Source organism: Pteropus vampyrus, unplaced genomic scaffold, assembly GCF_000151845.1.
Source record: "Pteropus vampyrus isolate Shadow unplaced genomic scaffold, Pvam_2.0 Scaffold140, whole genome shotgun sequence".
Lineage (NCBI taxonomy): Eukaryota > Metazoa > Chordata > Mammalia > Chiroptera > Pteropodidae > Pteropus > Pteropus vampyrus.
The window spans coordinates 4,834,565-4,855,651 of NW_011888921.1; the positions used below are offsets into that span (position 1 = coordinate 4,834,565).

The following is a 21,087-nucleotide window of genomic DNA, read 5'->3' on the forward strand; positions in this document are numbered from 1 at the left end:
ATGATGGCCCCTTTGTCAGCCCATACCTGCTCCTCATATATTTTCTCCCGCCGGTTAGCCACCTCGTTGCGAATGATGGTGCCAATATACTCAATAACCATTGTGTGCTTTTCTAGGTCCTTGGCTGCATAGAGCCCCAGGCCCTGGATGCGGGAGCGAGCCAGATACACATTGTTCTTCCATTCAGTGCGCAGCCGCCGGTACTGAGATGACTTGGAGTGCACAAACTGCTTGCTGTACGGGGTGTTCGTCTCGCCTGTGAAGGTGCTCTGATATGCCTTGGACATGCTGGTGCTGTTCAGGGTGTGGGGCCTGGGAGGTGACACAATCCATGACAAGACAGCTCTCCCTCAGACCAGCCACACACTGCCCGCCTCCTCCCTGGGATGTGCAACATGCCAGTTAGGGGCATGTGCTGCCTTAGGAATGGAGTGGAGGCATTTGGGTCTTGGCTTTGGTGAGGCAACAGCTAGCTACAGGGACCCTTCTGACACCCTGGGTGGCACAGAGAGCCGAGGATGTGGGATGGGGAGGTGAAGGGAGGGGAGGCACCAATTCCCCTACACTGAGCCCACTATCTCAACTCCTCACATCTACCGCCCTCCTGCCAAAACCGTACTCAAGGCCATGTGCTCCTCTGGGACGAATTCCCCAAGCAGCCCCGGCCTGGAATTTAAGCTCACGGTTTGCTCAAACATCTGAGTCCTACCTCCTACATATACTGGAAGCTCTGAAAATGGAGATCATGTCTACCACATTGGGCTGGATTTGAATTAAAACTGGCTCTGGATTCACAGCCAAAAGGTGGTATCCTTTCCTTTCTTCAGACTGTCCCCTTCCCTGACGTACCATTGGGCTCTGTGCAGATGGCTCAGTGCAGGGGAATAACTGTTGCCTGGCAGGATGCCTTTTTACCACCCTTGGGCACTAGCCAAATTCTTGCCCATCCCAGAGCAGTGGTTTTCAAACAGTTTAACTCTTTTTTATTTAGCAGAAATCTTTTTATTTCTTTAAAAATGTTACCTGGAACTCCAATACATAAACTAGATAAAAACAGAATTCTTCTGGTTGAATCCAATTTGGGGAAAGGAGAGATACACATGGGAAGGGCCAAGTTCTACCTGCCAATTTTGTGTGTTCCAAGCCTTTTTGGAACACACACAGTTTGAAAACCACTGTTATAGAACATCAAGGACTAGGGCTGACTGGGGTAGAGTCTGACACTCTACGACAGCCTGAGGAGCAACCGAAGGCCTTCGCGAAGCCCTGCTACCATGAATTCTGCCTCCCTCTACCCAGGGACCAAGGTCAGGCTACTGTGGTACACAGAAGGAACAGTAAACCACAAATCAACAAGTAAGGTTCTGGTCCCAGCTATGTGACCTTTATCTAGTCACTTAACCTTTCTCAGCTGTAAAATGGGGGTCCATACCACCTGCCCTACCTACCTCATAAGGTTGTTGTGAGGATCAAATGAGATAATGGATGTGAAAACGCTTTGAAAAAAAAAGTATAAAGTGCTATACAAATTTAAGGTTTTATTATTTTCCTACTATATATCTAATTATTTACTTTTGAAACAAACTCAGCCTGGGGAAGGGAAGGTGACCCTAGCACACATGGGGCATCTGAGATTTGGGAGAATCACAGGCCCCCTGGAAACAAAACAGGAGAGGAAGGAGGTGACTGGGTCCCTTATATAGTTCATAGAATTTCAACACTGTCTACCCAGAACCTCCCCAACAACTATTCCCAGGGAGCCCAAGCTTAGTGTATCCTAGACCCCAGGTCAACCCATGACACCTGAACAGGTTGAGGGGAGGAGGAAAGGGACACTCTAGTGACACCTGCATACCCTCTAATCAGGAGGCCTTGAGTGAACCCCCAGTCTCTCCAAGGGAACTCTGATCTGTAACCCCAAACCCTCATAATTGGCCAGAAGGTCCTTACCAACCCCCATGCCCACATCCCATGGCCCCAGCCCGACAAGCTCACCGTTTGTAGTGTGTGAGGATTTTAGGCTCCGATCGGGCACAACCAGTGGGGTTGATCATGAGTGGTAGCTCCATTAAGGGGTGGCGTCCATAGCGGAATAAATAGTTTTGACAGCTCTCCACTCCAGGCAGCTGTGGGCACAGGTTGTCCTCACCTTAGCCTGAGCGCTTTTGGGGCAGGACCAAAGTTCTCAGTGCCCACCTGGCCCCCAGCCCCTGGTCCCTCCTTACTGATTCAGCTATGCGCAGGACAGCATGCACTGTCAGCCCAAAGAGCTCCTCGCCTTTCAGGTACTCAGGGAAGAGCCGCAGCATATCGGCCTCTTTTCTCATGGCAGCCACAGGCTCGATGATACGATTCCACACAGCTAAGAGGCAAGGAAAAAGAGCAGCCCTCAGAGGCAATATCTGCTCAGTGACCTCAGCCCTAACCTTAATTGGGAGATGCAGTTATGTCTTGTAGCCTGCACGCCTCCCTGTCACAGGGTGTATGGTTCTTCAGGACCCGCTCTTGGCTTCCCAATGCCACTCTCCCTCAGTAAGCCCTCAGTAAGCCAAGAGGCTTCCTACCCCAGAGGGGCATCAAAGTGCCTTGTGACACAGAAACATGAACCTAAGGCCCACGAGACCTGGCCCAAGCCATGGACCTTGCTGAGAACCAGAACAACAGGCACATTTTGGCACTGGGAAAACTTGGGTTCAGGTTCTCGTATTGGCCATGGGACCTTAAGACAAAAAGTTAAATCTAAGACTGTTTTAAACTGGGCTTAATAACTTACCTGAGAGAATTATGTAAAAACAAAACAAAACAAAAAAAACCCTATATAAAGCCCTTAAGCTTAATTTGTGGCACATACTACATGCTCATTAAAAGGTAATTGCTCTTATTATTTTCATCATTAACACTAAAACTGAGATCAAAAGAATTTTGTCCAAGGAAAAGCAACCAGAGAACTCATGGTTAGGATCAGGTTGGGTGAGCCAGATGACAGAGTCACAGAACAGTATTTTTGTTTCACTAAGGATGAAAAAAGGAGCCAGTATGAAGTTATTTAGACAAGCAAAGTATCTTCAATTACAAGGGAATTTCAGGTGAATAAGAGAGGCTAAAATACTTTCTTTGGGGAGCTTCAAGAGACCTCCACGTACCCGAGGTGGAATTCATCACTCACAAGGACCCTGCAGATCCCTTCTCAACACTGTAAAGGTGACTCCAGGAGAAACTTGCCCATATTACCATTTTCAGGGCCCAGTGCTCACCCTGAGGAGAGGCATCGGTGAAGACCAGGTCCTCTAGGCCCTGCTCGATGACTTTGATTACAAACTCTGGCCGTCCATTGTTCTCGCTGATGGAACAGCGATAGCAGCAGCGGCGGTTGTTGGTGCGGAGGCTCCAGTAGATGCGTGTGGCTTCATAGCCCACAGGATAAAGAGCAGTGGCACTGTGGAAGTCAGCCATCTGGTGAGGGAGCAGCTGTCCGATGGCGTGGAACACAAGGCCCCCCACCCGGAACATGTGCAGCCGCTCTCCCCGTTGGATGATGCTGGCAATTTGCTTCACTTCATCCCGCTCAATGTAGACGCGCCGGAAGACAGCAAAAGAGCTCAGTTCCTGCTCACAGGGCCCCTTGATCTTATGCATTGGACACAGCATGGTCTTGTCCTTGAAGAACATGCACTTGGCGCGAATAGCGCAGGCAAAATGGTAGACATTGGGACACCGCATGCGATTGCAGCTGCTGGTGGCACCGGTGCGCTGGCACAGGGAGCATTTGGTTAGCAGTCCTCGGTGCAAGGCCACCTCCACATTCATCAGCGCCCCACCCTGGGTCTCATAGACCTCCGTGGACCACAGGGCACAGTTGAGGTGCACCCACAGGTCCAGGTCCAGGTTCAGCAAGCGGGCGGGTCCATCAGTGGCCCCATCACCCTCTTCATGACAGAAGCAGCAGCGCCGCATGTCGCGAGGCACCTTGTCAGGTCGCAGGGCTGTGCCAAGCTGTTCCATAAACTCTGCCACTTCCCGCTCATCCTCCTGCTGCCCACCACCCTTCTGGATGGTCAGCAGCAGCCGTAGCCGCTTCCAACGCACCCCCTTCCACTTCTTGAGCCGAGGAGGTCGGGAATCTTCACCTTCTTCAGGGGGCCGGGCTCGGGGCTTGGGCCGGGCAGATTCAGGGGATGAGGCCAGGGGCAGAGGCGAGGGGACTGGTGGCTCAGCTGAGGGTTCAGCTGGGAATTCAACCAGTGGTTCAGCAGGGGGGCTGGCAGGAGAAGGTGCCAAGGGAGATGGGGGAGGGGAGGGTTCTTCAGGAGGTGGGGCCGAGAGCTGTCGCACATCCAGATTGGAAACATTGTAGGTATAGCTGTGTTGGGTGGGTAGCTCTGGGACGGGGCTTTCCTATGGGAGGGAGGCAGGAGCCCTGTATGGTTAGTGCCAGTTCTTTACTTAACTAGCCTTCTCCCTCCTCCCACCCAGATTCCACTCTCTCAAAAGCCTTGTCTGCCTTCTTTGTCCTAACCAGATACCCACCTCTTTTTCTCCCCCAGACCCACCTGTTTCAGGAGGCTTAAGATGTCTAGCTGGCTCTTGAGGGTGTAGCCAGGCAACACTGCATCAAATTGCTTCAGCCAGTCAGGGCCACCTTCTGGGCTCTTGCCTCCCAGACCCTTTTCTTTGCCACCTGCAGGAAGGCAGCCATCAGAACTTCCACCAGAATCATTCCCCTCAGGTCCCAAGGAGTTTTCCTGTCACACTCACCAGGGCCCTCAGCTTCCCCCTTCTTAGGCTCAATGCCTGCCCGGGCAGGGCTCTCTGGAAACAGCACCTCGTAGGAGTTAGGGATCTTCATGCTTAGCAGCTCTGCCACTGCCACCATCACACCATTCAGGTTCTACCAGGGCAAGAAAGGGGAGGGGAGAGCCATATCAGCAGAGTGTGTGCAGTGAGCACTGGCTTGGTGGGGACAAGGACACCTAAAACACAACTCTCCATGTGGCCAGTCAGTCCTGCCCCTGGGCCATCCTGCTCTTCTCACACACTTGCTTTATAGTGGCCTTTCCCAAACTGCTATGGGCATTAACAAGAACTCCACAAAAATGGGCCTGTATCAATTAAGTTTAGGAAATGATACACACTGTTCCATAACTTGAGCGATCCATGATACACACTAGCAAATTACAGCATCTGAGGAGTCTTACAGTTAAGAACCCTGTTTTGTTGTTTTAAATGGGATTTTTCCATTTTCTTTGACTACAAAACTCTGCTACATTTTTTTAAAAAGTTTCACCAAATGTGATGGGGACGTGCTGTCTGTAGCAAGTGTCCCAGTATATACACTCTCCTTATTTATTGACTTGATATCTTTATCATAGGACTGTGAACCCCCCTGAGGGCAAGGCTCACATAAGCTTCATTTACCCTAATCACATAGCCTCTAGCCCAGGCTTTCACACACAGTAGGTCTTTGGTACTTAGTTTTGAACATCTGAATTTATTCAGATAAGTTCTAGGGACTGTCCTCTGACCAGCATCCCCTAAACCTCTGAGGCACCCCCAGGACACACCTTGGCTGCAGCAGCAGAGACTGTCAGCATGACTGACACCTCACTTCCTTTGCCCTTTTCCCAAGTTGTGGCAGGCAGCTTCCCAGGGGCCTGCAGGTCCAGGGCCTCATAAGGTTTGGTGTCTGGGAAGACTAAATGAGAAAGAGGGACCTGTGTGAGTCCCGGTTGCCTCTCCCCCGCAGCTCTGACAACCCAGCCTGGCCTGGCCTGGCCATGCCCCAGACAGCCCCTACCTGGGATGCTGGCCCGAGGAATGATTGGGATGACCGGGGAGAGAGCTCGGTCTTCCTGTTCCCATCGGCCTGAGCCCAGCTGAGGAAAACGAGGGGCCTCCTCTCCCAGGATGCTCTCAGGAGATGAAGCTGGTACAATGCTGTCAGGAGAATCACTATCCTCATCACTCTCCATCCTGTGGGCCAAAAATAGAGACATTTGTCACTACAACCCTGCAGACCCATACTTCCAAATCTAGAGATTAGTGGATATCACAATCTTACTTGAAATCTGCAATTAACCATAGGAAAAATGAGGCAACCTGTTTCCTACCCCCATCCCTCATCCCCATTTTTATCCCCACCCCCACCTGACATCCTCAGTCTGATTGTGAGGGGGTGTAGGCAAGGCGGCCAGCAGGTCTAGACTCTTCACCTCTGAAGCATCTGAGGAACAGGCAGGGAGAAGAGGAGTCAGGCTGAGGGTAGCCAGATCTGATAGTGCTTTATCCTCATTTTAGGCCTGGCTAGTACAAGATCTAGCTTAGCTATCATGACCATTGTCTACCCATCCACCCACCTGCCAGTCTGGGCAGCTGAGCTATATTTGAGCCTTTCTGATGTGCCAGGCCCTGAGTTTTAGGTACACTCTCTATTTATAATCTTTTAACAACTCCATTAAGCGAGTATTATATCTGTTTTACAGTGAGGAAACTCAACCTCAGAAAGGCCAATCAAGTTACTGGGCTGTAGTAACACAGCTAAATGAACACAGGTGCCAGGATTCAAATCCAGATCTGACTATGGTTTTGTACCAAGACTGGCTGTTCCTTATAAACAAAAGCTTCATTAACACTCTCCCTATCATCCACCTCCCCTGCTGCCTTTGCTCTAGACTCCAGAAGCTCAACCTTGCCTACAACAAATCAGTCCTAAAGAAGCCTTTCCTATCTCAGGTACCAGTTGTTTCAGAGTAACATGCAACTACTCCTATCTCAAACTGTATGGCAAGGTACACTGACTGGCTTGGACCCCAGCCACCAAATTCTACTAGGGAAGGAGGCCCACTCTGCTCTTGACTTACCCCTCAGCGTCCCTTCAGTATCTCGGGCAGAGGTGGCATCCTTGGGGTGTTCCCCCAGTTCTTCAGAGGGAGTGACACCATTGACCATCTTCTGCTGCACCGATGGGGGTGGGGTGGGGGGCAGCGACGAGGGTGGTGTCGGCGGGTTACTCGGGTTATTCTGGGGGTGGGGTGGGGTGTTGTGTGCAAGATGGCATAGGGAGACTCCTGCCCCACACTATATCAGCAACTTCCTGAAGACTTCCTCTCCCACCTCCACCTCCCCAAGAACCTCATCATTCCCAAAAGGTATTGCCATTTTTCTGACCTTGGTAAGCAGCTGGGAATAGTAGTCAGGGCCAGTGGGCAGCGCCCCACTTCCAAAAGCCCCCCTCAGCTGGCACTGCCCATTGATTGGGCAGCCACTGCCAAAGGGAGCAAAGAGGCTAAAATTGGCGGTGATGGTAGGCTCCGTTAGGGGCAGCAGGGACAGCTCCTAGGAGGGGCAAGATGACAAGGTTGGAAACTGCAACTTGTACATCTCTGTCACTGCACAGCTCGGGGCCAGGGTGCCCCCTATCCTGGGATGGGACCAGGGGACTGGCTCCTGGGGGTCACCTGTTTTAGCTGTTTCAGCAAGGCCTCGCTGGCCCTGACCCCGTCCTCCTTCCGCAGCTTCTTTCGGGAGCTCACCAACCTGTCGCTTGCCTTCTGTACCCGCTTGGGCTTCGGTGTCAAAGGCTTCCTGGCTGCCGTATCCTAAACCAGATAAACCCACAGTGAAGGCTGCTGTCTTCCTCAGAGCCCTCATCTCTTCTGTCTGACCCAGACCTGCTCACTCTGCCCCAGGCTCCAGGCCCCACTCTACCTGCACCACTCTAGATGGAGTACTCACCTCCTTGTTGCTGGGGCTACCCTGTAGTTTCTGCTCCAGCCCAGCCAACTTGCTGTCAATGTGCCCGTTGATCTCCGCTCGCAGACCCTCGGGCCCCCGCCCAGTGCTGAGTTGCACATTCTTTGCCCGTAGAAGCTTCTGCAAGAGCAGATGCCCGGCTTCTGAGCGGGGGCCTGCCAGCAGGAGGTGGTTGCTGGTACCTGGTGCCCCTAGTGGTTCCCCATTGGCCTCCCTCTTCACCACCTGGGATCCTAGGGCACACGGCTCTTCCCGAGGTTCCTGCTTGATACTGAGATGGGGTGGCTCGGGCACTGCCTGCCCATTCACTCGCTCCAGATGCCCAGGTACGAGGCTGCTCTGCTCCGGCTTCTGGGCTTCCACTATATTGTCTGAGGGGTCCCAAGGTCCCAGACCCTTGCCAAAGAAAGTATCCGCAAGCTGAGCAGCAGCAGGTGAGACCCTCCCAGGAGGCAGCTCCAAGGTTGGCCCCTGGGGTCTTGGGGTCCCTGACTGGGTGGGGGTGAGCTGGGCCTCAGAGGGGAGCTGGGAGGTAGGGGAAGGTAATTGTGAGGAAGGTCTCTTTGGCTCTTGAGGGCTGGATGGAGGAGGTGTGGGATGGACAGGACCAAGAACTGGTCCTGTGGGTAAGGCTCCTTGTGGGGCATGGAGCCGGGGTGGGCCCTGAGGTCGAAGCCCTACCCCTAGCTCCTGGAGGGGGCCTGTCTGGGATCCAGGGAAGCCCCCAAGTTGGGGTTGGCGGCCTAGGAGGCCTTGGAGAGGAGAGGGCTGGGTCCCAGGCTCCTGGTAGGGTGGGGTCTGGCGTACTGCCTGACTCTGCTGTAGCTGCCGCTGCATGAGGAGTGCCTGTAGCTGCTGTTGCTGCTGAGGACTCAAGTGCCGCAGCTGTGGGTTTTTGGCCAGGACTCCTTGGAGCTGTGCTCGAAGCTGACCCACTGTCGGCATGACTCCAGCCCCAGGCAGGCCCTGCCCAGATTGGGGGACAGATCCCGGTTTGGCAGGCTGTGGCCCTGCATTATTTTGCATGGGCCGCTCTAGTCCAAGGGGCTGTTGGGGGCCCAGAAGGTTCTGAGTCATGGGCCCAGGCTGCTCCCCTAAGGAAACAGAGGATTGGGCCAGAAGGTGGGGCACAGAGGAGGCCTCAGATGATCCACTGCCTGGTTGTCCATGGCTTCCCACACCTGCTGTGTGGAGCAAGTTAACTTGCTGCTGCTGTTGTCCTGGGAGCCTCAGAGGTGGCTGCAGAGGCACAGAGTTGGGCTGAGGCTGGACCTGGGATTGGACAGGGAGTTGTGAATCCCCAGAGAGTGAAGGCTTTACCTCTCCTGGTTCAGCGGCCATTGCCTCAGGTACAGTCCCTATTGCTACCGGCCCTCCCTGATGTGTAGAGGTCCCCTCAGAGACCTCAGGAGGAAGAGCCGTCTCTACAATGCTTTGTTCCTTGCCTGTTAGGAGAAGAGCTGGGCCCAGAGTTCCAGGGCTAGAAAAATGTTGTAAAGGCTTGGCTGGCATGCCAGGACCAAGTGCCACCTGCTGCTGCTGTTGCTGAGGAGATAGTAAAGTTCGACTCTGGTTTAAGAGACCCATCTGCTGCTGTTGTTGAAATTGCTGCTGCTGCTGTTGCAGCTGTTGTTGCTGCTGCTGCTGCTGCTGCTGCTGCTGTTGTAGCTGTTGTTGCTGCTGAAGCTGTACCTGCTGCTGCTGTTGAAGCTGCTGCTGCTGTTGAAGCTGCTGCTGCTGTTGAAGCTGCTGCTGCTGCTGAAGCTGTTGTTGCTGCTGTTGCTGTTGCTGTTGCTGCTGCTGCTGCTGCTGCTGCTGCTGCTGCTGCTGTAAGGAGGCCACTGGCTGAACACTCAGTTTGGGTTGCCCATTATGTGGTATCAGACCCTGCTGAAGATGAGAAAGCCCTGCCATGGCTCCCTGCTGTTGGTGCTGCTGCTGCTGAGCTGTGACCAGCCGGTGTCCCATAAGGCCCTGACTCTGTTGTGCCAGCTGAGGTGAACTTGGCAACCGGGACTGGGTCAGAAGTACCTGTCTGTGAGGGCCCTGAGGGCCCAAAGCTCCAGGGTGTTGTTGCTGCAACACTGCCACCTGGGCAGGACCCAGCATGCCCTGGGGCCCCTGGGGTGGCTGTGGGGACACCTGCTGGACCAAGAGGCCCTGATGGCTGTTGGGAGGCAGAAGTCCCTGGGGCTTGGGACCCAGAGCCTGGCTGGCCTGGACACCTGGACCCTGTTGCTGTTGTTGCTGGACTGCCACCTGTCCTAAGAGATGGTGCTGCTGCTGCTGCTGTTGCAGTTTCTGGGCGAGTTGCATGCGCTGCTGCTGTAGCTGCAGCTGCCGCTCCTGTAAAAGCCTTGAATCAGGTCCCAGGCCTCGAAGAGTAAGGTTGCTAGGGAAAAAGCCCCCTGAGGGGCCAGCCAGGGCCCCAGCCCCACCAGAATGTTGCTGTTGTGGCTGTTGGGCCAGGGTCGTGTTGAGGAATGGGCCGCCAGCTTGTCCAGGCAATGCCATGCCCCCTGGGGGCAGGCGAAGACCTGCAGCTTGCCCACTGGGTGGCCCCTGTGGTGGCTGCAGCCCATGGCCAGGGAGCAGCTGACCAGGGAGCTTGGTGAGTAGCCGGGGACTCTGGGAAGGGCTAAGGGCCAGCACCGCTGCATGCTGCTGCTGCTGCTGCTGCTGCTGCTGCTGTTGCTGCTGTTGCTGCTGCTGTTGCTGTTGCTGCTGCTGCTGCTTATTCCGATATTCTGCCATGAGATTTGTGTGCTCTTTTTGTTGCTTCCGAACCTAACAGGGGAGGGTCAGATATGTCAGCTTCAAGCCGGCCCACCCATACCATCCCTCTTCCTGGGCTCCTCGTTTCTAGGCTGAAGCCTGCTTTTCCAACCTGATCCAGCTGTTTCTGGATTTTGCTCTGCTGCTCTGTGACCAGCTTGAGCTTCTCAGCATCAGCCTCTGGGAACTCCCGGCCAGCCTTTTTGGCAGTGCGCTGCTTGGCACAGAGAGCCTTCCGGGACTTGCGGTGCACACCGATCTGCTCCTCTAGCACCTTCAGCTGCATCTGTAGGAGCTGTTGAGTATGGAACAGCCACTCCTCATACTGCCGTTGGTCAGCCTCATCTGGGAAAGGAAGCTGGGTGTCAGGACCTGCAAAATGCTGACCCTAATCCCTCTGCTTCAACATACCCCAAGCCACTTTCTTGTGCACTCCTCCCTGTCCTCATACTCACTGATCACTCCCTGGGCAAAAGTGGGTGGATTAGGACGAGGCTGGGAGGGGTCACTGGCACTCCGCTCCTGTGATGAAAGAGGCTGCTAAAGTGTCACTGTTCCATACCAGGCCCTAAGAAGGGTGGCCTAATGGCATGGGACACAAGTTCTTACTCCCACCTGACCACTTACTTGGCCACTCCCAGCTGCCACATGGTTCTGCAGATCACTGCCAGGCCCCCCTGAGAGCCTCTGGGCTAGCAAGGACACTTGTTGCCTAGAGTCCGCCAAAGTAAATAAGATGTGTTGGTGACAGGGAAAGTTGAAAAGCAAAGAAGTGGGAAAGTATAAAGGGGTATCAGGAAGGGGAAGGGAGGGAGCCAACACCCCTACCCCCCAAGTCCTACCTGTTCATACCAGGTGCCACTCCAATGCTGCCCTGAGCCATCACCTTCTTGATGCCTTTCAAAGCCACCATCTTGGCCTTTGCAATGGGATCAATGATATCTTCTGCAGCAAATTTGTCCAGGTCTGGACAGGAAAGACCCAAGTGAGCTGGGCATTTGGGTTAATGCTCCTATTCTATGTCTGCTGTTCCTTCCAACACTTGGACCTCTACCAAACCAAGCAAAACATTGTCATGCATAATGGAAAGACCAGTGGACCAGGAGCCAGACAGCCTGGGTGACTCAGCTCTGTTATTCACAGGACACGTGGCCCTGTTTTTACTTGCACACTGCTAGGAAAAAGTATTCAGTAAATATTTGTTGAGTCAATATATCAATGTTATTTTACCTGAGCCTCAATTTACTCCTCTATTTGATAGAGATCATGACTCTCTACTTTGCCTACCTCATGGAGCTATTGAGATCACCTGACAAAAGTTGAGTTGACTCTTGAACAACACAGGTTTGAACTGCACGAGTCCACTTAAACACAGACTTTTTTCAATATTGTAAATGTGAATGTATTCAATAAGCATGGTAAATTTTTTCTTCGTTATGATTTTGAAGGTCTTTTTTCTCTTACTTTATTGTAAAAGTAGAGTATGTAACGCATAAAACATATAAAACAGGTGTTAATTGACTGTTCATGTCATCAGTAAGGCTTCTTCTGATCAATAGGAGACTATTAGTAGTTAATTTTTTGGAGATTCAAAAGTTATACAAATTTTTGACTACTAAGTCAGTACTCCTAACCCTGCACTGCTCAAGGGTTAGCTATACACTTTAAGACCTAGAAAGCGTTCAAGAGTAGTGTTCTTAAGGCAAATAGTGCAGCCCAAGAACCCAAGATGTGGGCCCTGTGCCAAAGCCCTAGATGCCAGAGCTGTTTTGGGCCCCACACGTATCACCAACAGCACTCTCTCTTGCCTGTCCAGGATGCTGGGTAGCAAAGAAGAAATAAGCAACCACCAGAAACTTCTATCTTCCTAAAATTTTGCACCCTGCACATTTCTCCACTGCTCAGAAAACTTAACCGACTCCTTACTTTCTAACAGGCTAACCGAACTCCTTCTCCTGGTATTCTGAGGCAGTAACACAGTTAAGACCAGAGGGCCAGGGTTCAAACTCTAGCTCTGTTAGTTGTGTGATCCTGGTCAAGCTACTTAACCTCCATGCCTCGGTTTTTTCTATAATCGATAACAGTAACTATTTTAATGAGTTTGTTGTGATGGTTATATGAAGAATGTAAAATGCTCAGTACACTGCGTGGCAAATAATAATTACTCAATAAACACTATTACAGTTTGAGGTTTTCAATCTGTCCCTGCTTCTTACCTCTCCAAAAATTATGGTAGTGCTCACTCACTTCCCTCTGTACAGTCTACTCCAGCCTAACCAGTTCACTCATAGTCTCCAAATAGCCCCCATTGGCTTTCCTGCCACTATGGTCTGACTCAAGTCTTTTCACTTACCTGGAGTGCTTTCTCTTACGCCATTTCCCTCTAAGTTCTAATCTTGCTTCACCACGGCTACAAAGCCTTTGCTAATCAGGCTTCATGCATTCAACCCATTCACTCCCTTAAACAACTGAATGCCTACTACCTGCCAGTCACTGTTCCTCACTTTTTAAAAGCCACAGTGCTTCTGCCTACACCACTAGTATGGTTTTTAGCCAAAACTTTGTGTCCCATCTCCCTTAACTATGGATTATCTTAGGTCTGCAGCCTCAGTGCCCATTTTGCGGTAACAGTTATCACCTGAGTAACTAACTAATCTAGTGCCCCGAGCTGTGGTTACCTGTATCAGGGAAGAAGCTGTTAGCCAGCTGTTGCTGCATCGCCAGCTGTTGGGGTTTCATGCACATGGAAGGTGGCATGGTACCCATGGGCTTCTGGGCCAGCACTGGCTGTGGGTTCTGCTGGGGTACCAAGCCTGCCTGCCCGCCATGCTGCCCACTTAGCATATGCCCTTGATTGGATGCCATGGCCATGGATGGGGCCAGGCGCTGCTGGAGGGAATGAGCTGGTGGCTGAGTGGGCAGCAGTGGTTGGGATAAGCCTGGCTGTCGGGGACCTCCAAGTCCCAGAGTAAGCTGCTGTTGGGGCCCAGCCAAATTGGAAGAAGAGCCCTCATGTGGCAAAGACATGGCTTGGGCAGGGCCTGGTGTGGTTAGTAGAGAATGCTGCTGTTGCTGCTGCTGCACAGGCTGTAGCTGTGCTGAAAGCTGCTGCTTCTTCTGCAGCTCCTTTTTCTCATGTTCCAACAGGTCCTCGATAAGCAGGGGTAACTCACTGGCTACCAGTGAGCTCTCCATCTTGTCCAGCTCATCCCCAGATGCTGCATGTCCACTGGGCAAGGTCAGGGACCCACTCTCTAGCTCAAATTTTTCCAGTAGGGAGGACCCTCCTGGGCCACTCAGTGGGCTGGGGGTCAACAGGTGAGCTGGTGGTCCTCCTGTGGCTCCAAAGGGGCCCTTCTCAGCTGTGTGTCCACTGCTAGAAAAGGGCCCTGTGCCCATCCGGGTGTCCCGGCTGCCCATCACACTCTGTCCTGGCTTTAGCCCCAGGCCTAGGGAAGTGGTGGCAGGTGCTGTCTCTATCTTGGGGGTGGTGATGGTGAATTGGCAAGGGGAAGGGTGGCGTCCACCTTCCTCCACCTTGGGTTTCACCTCAGGGAGCACCGGTGCCAGACGGGACTCAGAGGTATCAGCAGCAGGGGGAGGGTGCTCCTCAGGGCCCAGGGGTCCTGGCTCCACCCCCCGCAGCAGGGCCTCCCGCTCAGCCTTTTCATTGGCTGACTCTACCAGCCTCAGGTGCTCATTGAAGATGTCTTTCTTGTCCCCAGTGTCCAACTCAGGGTCAGTATAGGCTAGTAGGTCAAACTCATCCCCATTGAGCAGGTCATCAAGGTGGGGGTCATTGGTCTCCAGGTTTTCCAAGGTGCCAAGCTCATCATCTCCTTTGGCCACATCCACACCCAAGCCCAGGTGAGCAAGCTCCTCATCATCCTCTAGGGCTTTGTGGGCATCAAAGTCATCATCCAGCTCAGTGTCCTCACAGGGTAACTTCCCAGCTTCCAGAGCCAGAGGAGGGGGGCGGCCAAGTTCAGTGCTTGAGGGGGGCCGGCTAACCAGCTCCAAGCCAGTGGGCAGGGTGGGACCCTTGGTGTGGGGCGCTGGATGGAGACTGTTGTTCAGTTCAGGTGCCGGCAGGGCTGAGGGTTTCTGTGGGGGAAGGCCTGATACCGCTAGGCCACGAAGCCCTTCAGTAGCCAGTCGGTGGGAATCCTCACTTACAGGGTAAAAACGGGGTCTTTGATGGGGGCCCTGACCAGGAAACGGAGACCCCCCAGGTCCTAGTCCTTTCTGTACATTGTGCCGCAACTCAATGAATTGGGCAGGACCGGCTGGACCAGGCACTGGTTCACCAGGGCCAGGCAAGCGGGTGGGAAGTCCCACCAAGGGGGAACCTAGGGCTTGGCGACCAAGTTCAGGCCCAGGAGCTGATGGAAAGCGAGTAGACATGGCAAGTCTCATGGAGGTTGCTGCTGTTGCCTGCTGCTGCTGCTGCTGCTGTTGTTGCTGCTGCTGCTGCTGCCACAAGTGCTGCTGCTGCTGCTGTAAGGGCAGGGACCCAGGATAGGGTGCTCGCTGATAGAAGGCTTGGGAGCCTCCCACCAGTTGCCTGGAAGAATATGAAGTAGTCAGTAAGATAACTTCAGGATGAAGAACTAAAACATGAGCCTAGGACAGTGGGGAAGGGTGAAGTTAATCAGTAAGGGAGGAGTAGGGGAGAAGAAGAGTAAATGGTACTGTAGAAGGATTAGAGTAACAGGTGAAATCAGAGGCAGCATACAACAGTGAATCCTCAGGGAACTCCCTGAAGCCTCACCGGCTATTAACATCCATGGAGGAAGGGGTGGCTGGTGGAGGTGGCCGGGAGAGTCGGTCATCACTGGGGAAAGCCCCTGGCCCCAAGATGGGGCCACTCAACTTGCTGGGGGGCAGCCCCACAAGACTGCTCTTGTCCTAGGAGAGATAAAGGTAGATGAAGGTGGGGCCACCTTCAATAACCTGGGACCACCACCCCTTGCAACTCTACCTACCTGGGTCCCAGCGAAGGGAGTCTGGCCTCGACTCAGCTGCTCAAAGGCAGGGCTGCTAGACTCAGCACCCCAGCTGCCCGGGGGCCCCACTGCTCCTGCAGCTGCCGCAGCTGTTTCCTTCTCTTGCCGCAGGGTGTTGCGCTGGATCTGTTGCCGAATCAGAAGCTCCCGCAGTCGCTGGCGCTGTGCAGAAAACAGAGATGAGAAGTAAGTCTGTCCTACTCCAATCATAGAGCTGGTACAGGGACAGTAGAGATATAGGGGGCTCAGCTCCATGATGTTGACTCACCTGCCGTTGCTTCTCCAGCTCTGTCTGGCTGAGGGTAGAGATGCCTGGGTCCTGGGTACCTGGAAGTTCGGGTGCTGCCAAAGAGCTGGCCATTCCAGCCCCTGGGTCTTCTCGCTTATCGACTGGAGAGGTGATGCCAGCCCGCTGTGAGGCTCCATGGGGCGGGTAAGGGAGGGATCCATCGGGTGCAGGTGGTGGTAGGACTGACGGGGGTCGTAGTGGGGACAGCCCATAGCCCTCTCCTGTGGACCCGCTGCTGGATCCCAGGGGGCTGCCCGATTGGTGGAAGTTCCCTGTGGCTACTGAGTAGTTTGTGCTTTGAGGCTTGCCCAAATTAGGGCCAGGCCCAAAATGGCTGTTGATCCCATGGGGTGGAGGGAGACCAGGCTGAGGGACAGGGGGCTTTAGGGAAGAAGGCTCCCCTACTGCCTGAGGGAAAGTGAAACGCATAGAAGAAGGGGCACCCACAAATGCACCAGTCCCAGGGGACCGGGCAAAATTGGGGGGCTGCCCACTTGGGACCTTGGCATGAAGCTCACCTGCCGGACCCGAGGGCAGGGCTGCTGGGAAGCCCCCAGCCCCCAGCGGAGTGTGGGCTAGAGGCCCAGCCTTGAAGGCAACTTCAGGGGGCTGGGGTCGGGGTGGCTTATGCAATGGGGCAAACGGGTCACGGGACTGAGGGCGGGAGGGTGGGCGGGAGTAAGGTTCAGGGGTCTGGAAGCGAGGGGTCACGGGGGATGGGCAGAAAGCCTCAGCAGACAGAGGACGGGGTGTCAATGGGGACTGAGAGCTGGACTGGGACTGGGGACTGGCAGGTACTCGGGAGAAAGGGTCGGAGGGCAGTGAGCGAGGGGGCAGGGCACAGCAGCTCTCAGGGGGTGGGGGCTGTGGCCGAGGGGTCAATGGGGGCTGGGCATAGGGGTCAGGGTAGGGACCAGGGCGAAAGATATCCGAGTGGCTAGGGGGAGAAGGGGCCAAAGCCTGGGCAGGGGGTGGCTCCTGGGGCCTTAGGCCCAAGCCCGGGCTCTGGGGCTCTACCTGAGATGCCCGAGGGGTCAGGGGGGCTTTGAAGACATCAGGTGCCTTTAGCTCCAGGCTGCCCAGGTGGGGGCCTGAGGAGGGTGAGTCAACAAAGCCCAGATTTGGGGGCCCATAGCTAGGAGAGGATGCCCCAAGCTCTTCCTTCTTCACCTCCAAGGCTTTCCGAGACTCCCCAAAAGGCAGGGGTGACAGCAGGGGCTCGGAAGCCTTGCCACCCCCTACCCCTGGGCTCTCAGGCACAGCCAGGTTGTCCAATGAAGGGCAGCGGGGTTTGAGGAAGGGGTCAGGTGTAGAGGGCTGGTGTCGCGGGGTGCCAGGTGGGGTAGTGTGGAATTCCCCTGGCTGGTTAGTCCCAGAACGAGATGAGGCACCCAGCATCGGGGGCTGCGCAGGGGCCCCAGTTGGGCTAGGATAGGGAGAATAGGTTGGTGGTGCTGTGGGAAAGCGGGACTCCAGAGCATAGGCGGGGGCCAGTCCAAAGGGATCCTGCGAAGGCACTTGGGCGGGCACCTGGGGTGGGAGCTTGAGGAAGAGCTCACCGGGCGAGTCGGGGCCGGGCACTGTGCCCGCCGGCGGCTTCAGGAACCCGTCCGCAGAGGTAGACAAGCCGGCGGGGGTAGTGGGGCTGCCAATGAAAATGGTGGGGGCAGCAGCGGGGGGCGGACTGCCCAGTGCCCCTGGCTGGGGGGGAATGCGGAGATGTAGGGCCGGTCGGTCAGTCTTACGGGCCATGTCGCCCACCTTGGTCTGCTTGTTGATCTGGCTCTCAGCCTGCTACGGGAGGAGACCAGGCACAGAGCAGTTAGGCTGCTGTGGCAGGCCCTACGTCCCCCCACCCTGAGATAGGCCACCAGCTACAGGACTTCAATGGCGCAGACCAGCCTGGCCCCCACTCACCTTTTGCACCTTGTTGATGCGGTGAGCCGCCCGATTATCTTTGGCCTTTTGCTGAGGGATAGAAACATAGCTTTAGGCTACAGCTTAGTCTCATGCCCAGCCTCCATCCCTCACGCCACTCACACTCCCTACCCAAAAGCTGATCCCTTCTGGCCCAGTTGCTTTAGAAGCAAGGAAGGGAAAGAACTAAGGTGAATTTTCCCAAACACCACCCGCTGTTTCCATGTTGACCCAGGTTTCCTTCTGTCTCACCAGGTAGGGAGCTTTGTCAGTGGCTGGAACTTTTCTCCAGAGCTTCATGATTTGTTTGCAACGGCTAGACCAGTCTGAAGATAGAGGGATTGCATTAGGAGACCTGGCGGGTGCACCCCTGGACCCGCCATGTTATCAGGTTGTCATGCCCCTCACCCTTGTCCCACAGGTACCTGGGTAATCTTGCTTGAGATTGGGAAAGTTAATGTTGGCATAGAGCACAGGCGAGATGGTGGAGAGTTGGCCCAACTCCTCATCCTTCTCCCAGCGCTGAAGACTCCGCTGGTTATAGGAGAGTCCGTCGCCCTCACCCTCTGTGGTGGGGGTGGTGGGTGTGGAGGGCGTGGTGCCCCCTGAGCCTGTCCAGGGGCTGTCTGGCTCACCGGGTTCCGGGCTAAAGAAGCCCCCGCGCTCCCTGGGGCGCAGGGGCAGAGAGTCACAGGGGGCAGGGATGTCATACCCAACCCCAAACAAACTGCCCAGAGGCCCTAGGCCACTGCTCTGCCCCAACCAGAGGAGGGCCACTAACAAAGGGGTGAAGAGGAGCATGGGGAAGTATAGCTATAGCCATACCCAGGAGTCCAAGGTCCCTCCCTCAGCACTGACCCAGTTTGAGGGAAGGAACAACAGAGATGGCCCTAGAAGGTTAAGCATAGATACCAACCTAGAATCCAGGAATGGGGACTGGCAGAGGCCTGGGTAGGAGTCCATTGGGCTGCTGGAGGGGAGACTGCCCAAAGGGAGTCCACCTACAAGTAGCACAGGATCAGAGAAAGGGAGCAAGTGGCCCATCCTGAGGACAAGCTTGGCCATATCTGCTTATAGAGTCTTTGAACCACTCCTACCCATATCACCTTGAAGAAAGGGCCTCTGAAGTGGAGTACGGCTGCCATCTAGGCCAGGGGTTCCACAACCCAGATGCTGCTCTCGTTCAGAACCCAGAACATCCTTGAAGAGCTGCTGCAGGTCCTTGGATTCCATCTTGGGCAGTTCTGTGGGGGATTGATGGAGGATGCTGCTGAGGCAGACTAGGGAGTTGAGGGGACACCACAGGTCTACAAATGGTCGTGGCCAGGGGAGGTGCCCAGGACTCCCCACCAGAGAAACTATACAGATGAAAGTACCATAGACAGGACTTTCTCTTTTTCCCATAGAGGACCCTGACACATGAAGAGTGCAAGTCACAGCCTCACCTTCTGTGGGGATCCTGTCTAAGTCAGAGCTAAGCATCCCTTCTCCCGGGGTGCTTGGCTTCTCAGGGTCACTGGGCGCTGGGGATGCCTTTACACCTCCATCCTCAGGTCCTGTAACAGCCAGGAGAAACTCATCAGCCAAGGCCAGTATGAAAGTACCACACTGGTCACCCTGAACCACAGAGGGCATGGAACAGTTTCCAGCCTCCAGCTCCGATGGTGCTCAGGGGTAGAATAGGTTGACAGAGGCAAAACTAAGCTAGGATGCAGTCTTCCCTGCAGCCCTCACCTGGTGTATCAGCCTTGCCCTCAGGGCCACGGGATTCTTCATCTGCAACATCTGGACCATCATCTCCTACAAGGAATAGTCGCCATTCCAATCAGAGATGCCTTACATCTGATGCCCGGAATGGGTCCCCAGCTCAACAGACCACGGTCCTTGGCCCACACTCAACTCCTGGAGACCAGCCTATTCCCCACAAAATTCCCTTATCAGTTCCTAAGCACAGGGGAAAACTGGGTCCCTTCAGACCAATTCACCCCCACATGACTGACCTTTCTGTGAGTTGGGGAGCTCCTTCCTGTCTGAGCCTCCATCCCCCTTAGCTTTTGGGGTTCCTATTGCAAAGCTTGGCCGGCCCACCCCAACTGCGAAAAGGGCCTTCCGGCTCAGGTCCAGCAACTCTTTCCCAAAGAAGGCTTCCTGTGGGAGGAGGCAAGGAGAAACAGGTTTTTTCAATCCCTGCAGAACAGACAATCCCTTCACCCCTTGAAGCCTAAGGCCCACCTGCAGGTAAGCAGGGAACATGTCCTCTAGTTTGCTCTTCTTGCGCCCTCGCCGCTGCTGCTGCTTCTTCTTCTCGTCCCCATCAGCTAAGCTCTGGTCCACAGAGCCCTCTGCAGGCAGGTCGGCAGGCATCACTGGGGACAGAATAGGTGTCAGCTTCTCTGGGGACGCTGAGGATGCTGTCTACCTGTTCTCTCCCCCAACACAAACTGGGCCCACCACCCTCTTGAACCTTTGAGTAAGCCCTCCTTCAGGGCCTCCCTGGCAGTGCCCTATAAGTCCTGTGACCACCCCCCCTTTCTCCCAGGCCCACTGGAGCCCTCACCCGTCTCACCCTCGTCGGGCTGCCCATCCCCACTCAACACCTCCGCCTGTGCAGCAGGCCCCTTTTTCACACGTGTGTGGGATTTCCGCTGTCGCACCATGAAACCACCAATGCCTGTGAGGAGGCAGAGCTGAGGCTGAGAAGCCGCTGGGGAACCTGGTGAGCCTCAACTCCCCACCCAACTCCCCATCCCAGGGCCTCACCAGGCCGATAGGGTTTGCGTTTGCGTTTTTTGCTCTCCTCGGTTTCCTCTTTGCCAGGCTCCACATCAGGGCTGACGGGGCCCTCCAGTTTAATTTCACACTCCATGTGCTCCACACCACCTGTGTATGGAGACAAAGCAGAGGCATGGGCCCTTCTAACCTTGTTATCCTGCCACCCAAGAACAGAGAGCCAAATGCCTTGCCACAGCCATTTGGACAAAACCAACCAGTGGCTTGAGGGTGACTAGGAGTGGCAATGCTGCTCCCACCCTACATCCAATTCTCACAGGTGTGCTCCCACTACTTTGGCATTCCTTGAGATTCCTCAGCCTGACCTTCACTCTTGAGCAGCTCATCAGTGTCCAGGTCCCCATCCTTCTTGTCATCAGGGCCAAGGGCATCTGAGGGCTCAGAACCCTCCAGCCCAGCCTCGCCTGGGAGGCCAAGCCGTCCTCGCCGCTGGCGCCGCTTATGCAGGGGTGACATGGTCAAGTTACGCAGCACGGCCATGCCAGTTTCTGTCAGCCACACACCTTCGAAGCGAAAGTACTGGGGCTCTGCATGAAGGGGAAGAACATGTGACCTTGGACA

General features: G+C 54.7%; 1 protein-coding gene across 2 annotated transcripts in view; it reads right to left on the reverse strand.

Moving 5' to 3' along the window:
• The window catches only part of KMT2D (lysine methyltransferase 2D), a 45,740-nt gene that overhangs the window by 9,727 nt on the left and 14,926 nt on the right, over nt 1-21,087 (reverse strand). The window contains exons 20-52 of one of the 2 annotated variants that reach the window (XM_011368263.2): nt 20,832-21,053; nt 20,497-20,616; nt 20,303-20,407; nt 19,969-20,102; nt 19,737-19,884; nt 19,471-19,536; nt 19,182-19,292; nt 18,843-18,980; nt 18,653-18,737; nt 18,162-18,403; nt 17,989-18,062; nt 17,737-17,787; nt 15,799-17,613; nt 15,510-15,692; nt 15,296-15,432; nt 13,203-15,088; nt 11,367-11,490; nt 11,152-11,236; nt 10,980-11,046; nt 10,637-10,869; nt 7,732-10,536; nt 7,455-7,595; nt 7,165-7,332; nt 6,858-7,017; nt 6,145-6,220; nt 5,795-5,970; nt 5,562-5,692; nt 4,756-4,888; nt 4,551-4,678; nt 3,255-4,395; nt 2,226-2,362; nt 1,996-2,126; nt 27-312 (exon numbers count right to left, since the gene is read on the reverse strand). In XM_011368263.2, coding sequence (XP_011366565.1) covers nt 27-312; nt 1,996-2,126; nt 2,226-2,362; nt 3,255-4,395; nt 4,551-4,678; nt 4,756-4,888; nt 5,562-5,692; nt 5,795-5,970; nt 6,145-6,220; nt 6,858-7,017; nt 7,165-7,332; nt 7,455-7,595; nt 7,732-10,536; nt 10,637-10,869; nt 10,980-11,046; nt 11,152-11,236; nt 11,367-11,490; nt 13,203-15,088; nt 15,296-15,432; nt 15,510-15,692; nt 15,799-17,613; nt 17,737-17,787; nt 17,989-18,062; nt 18,162-18,403; nt 18,653-18,737; nt 18,843-18,980; nt 19,182-19,292; nt 19,471-19,536; nt 19,737-19,884; nt 19,969-20,102; nt 20,303-20,407; nt 20,497-20,616; nt 20,832-21,053 — 11,639 coding nt within the window. Of the gene's footprint in view, nt 1-26; nt 313-1,995; nt 2,127-2,225; nt 2,363-3,254; nt 4,396-4,550; nt 4,679-4,755; nt 4,889-5,561; nt 5,693-5,794; nt 5,971-6,144; nt 6,221-6,857; nt 7,018-7,164; nt 7,333-7,454; nt 7,596-7,731; nt 10,537-10,636; nt 10,870-10,979; nt 11,047-11,151; nt 11,237-11,366; nt 11,491-13,202; nt 15,089-15,295; nt 15,433-15,509; nt 15,693-15,798; nt 17,614-17,736; nt 17,788-17,988; nt 18,063-18,161; nt 18,404-18,652; nt 18,738-18,833; nt 18,981-19,181; nt 19,293-19,470; nt 19,537-19,736; nt 19,885-19,968; nt 20,103-20,293; nt 20,408-20,496; nt 20,617-20,831; nt 21,054-21,087 lie in introns of those variants that run through there. The other variant, XM_023535463.1, reaches the window with a different exon arrangement.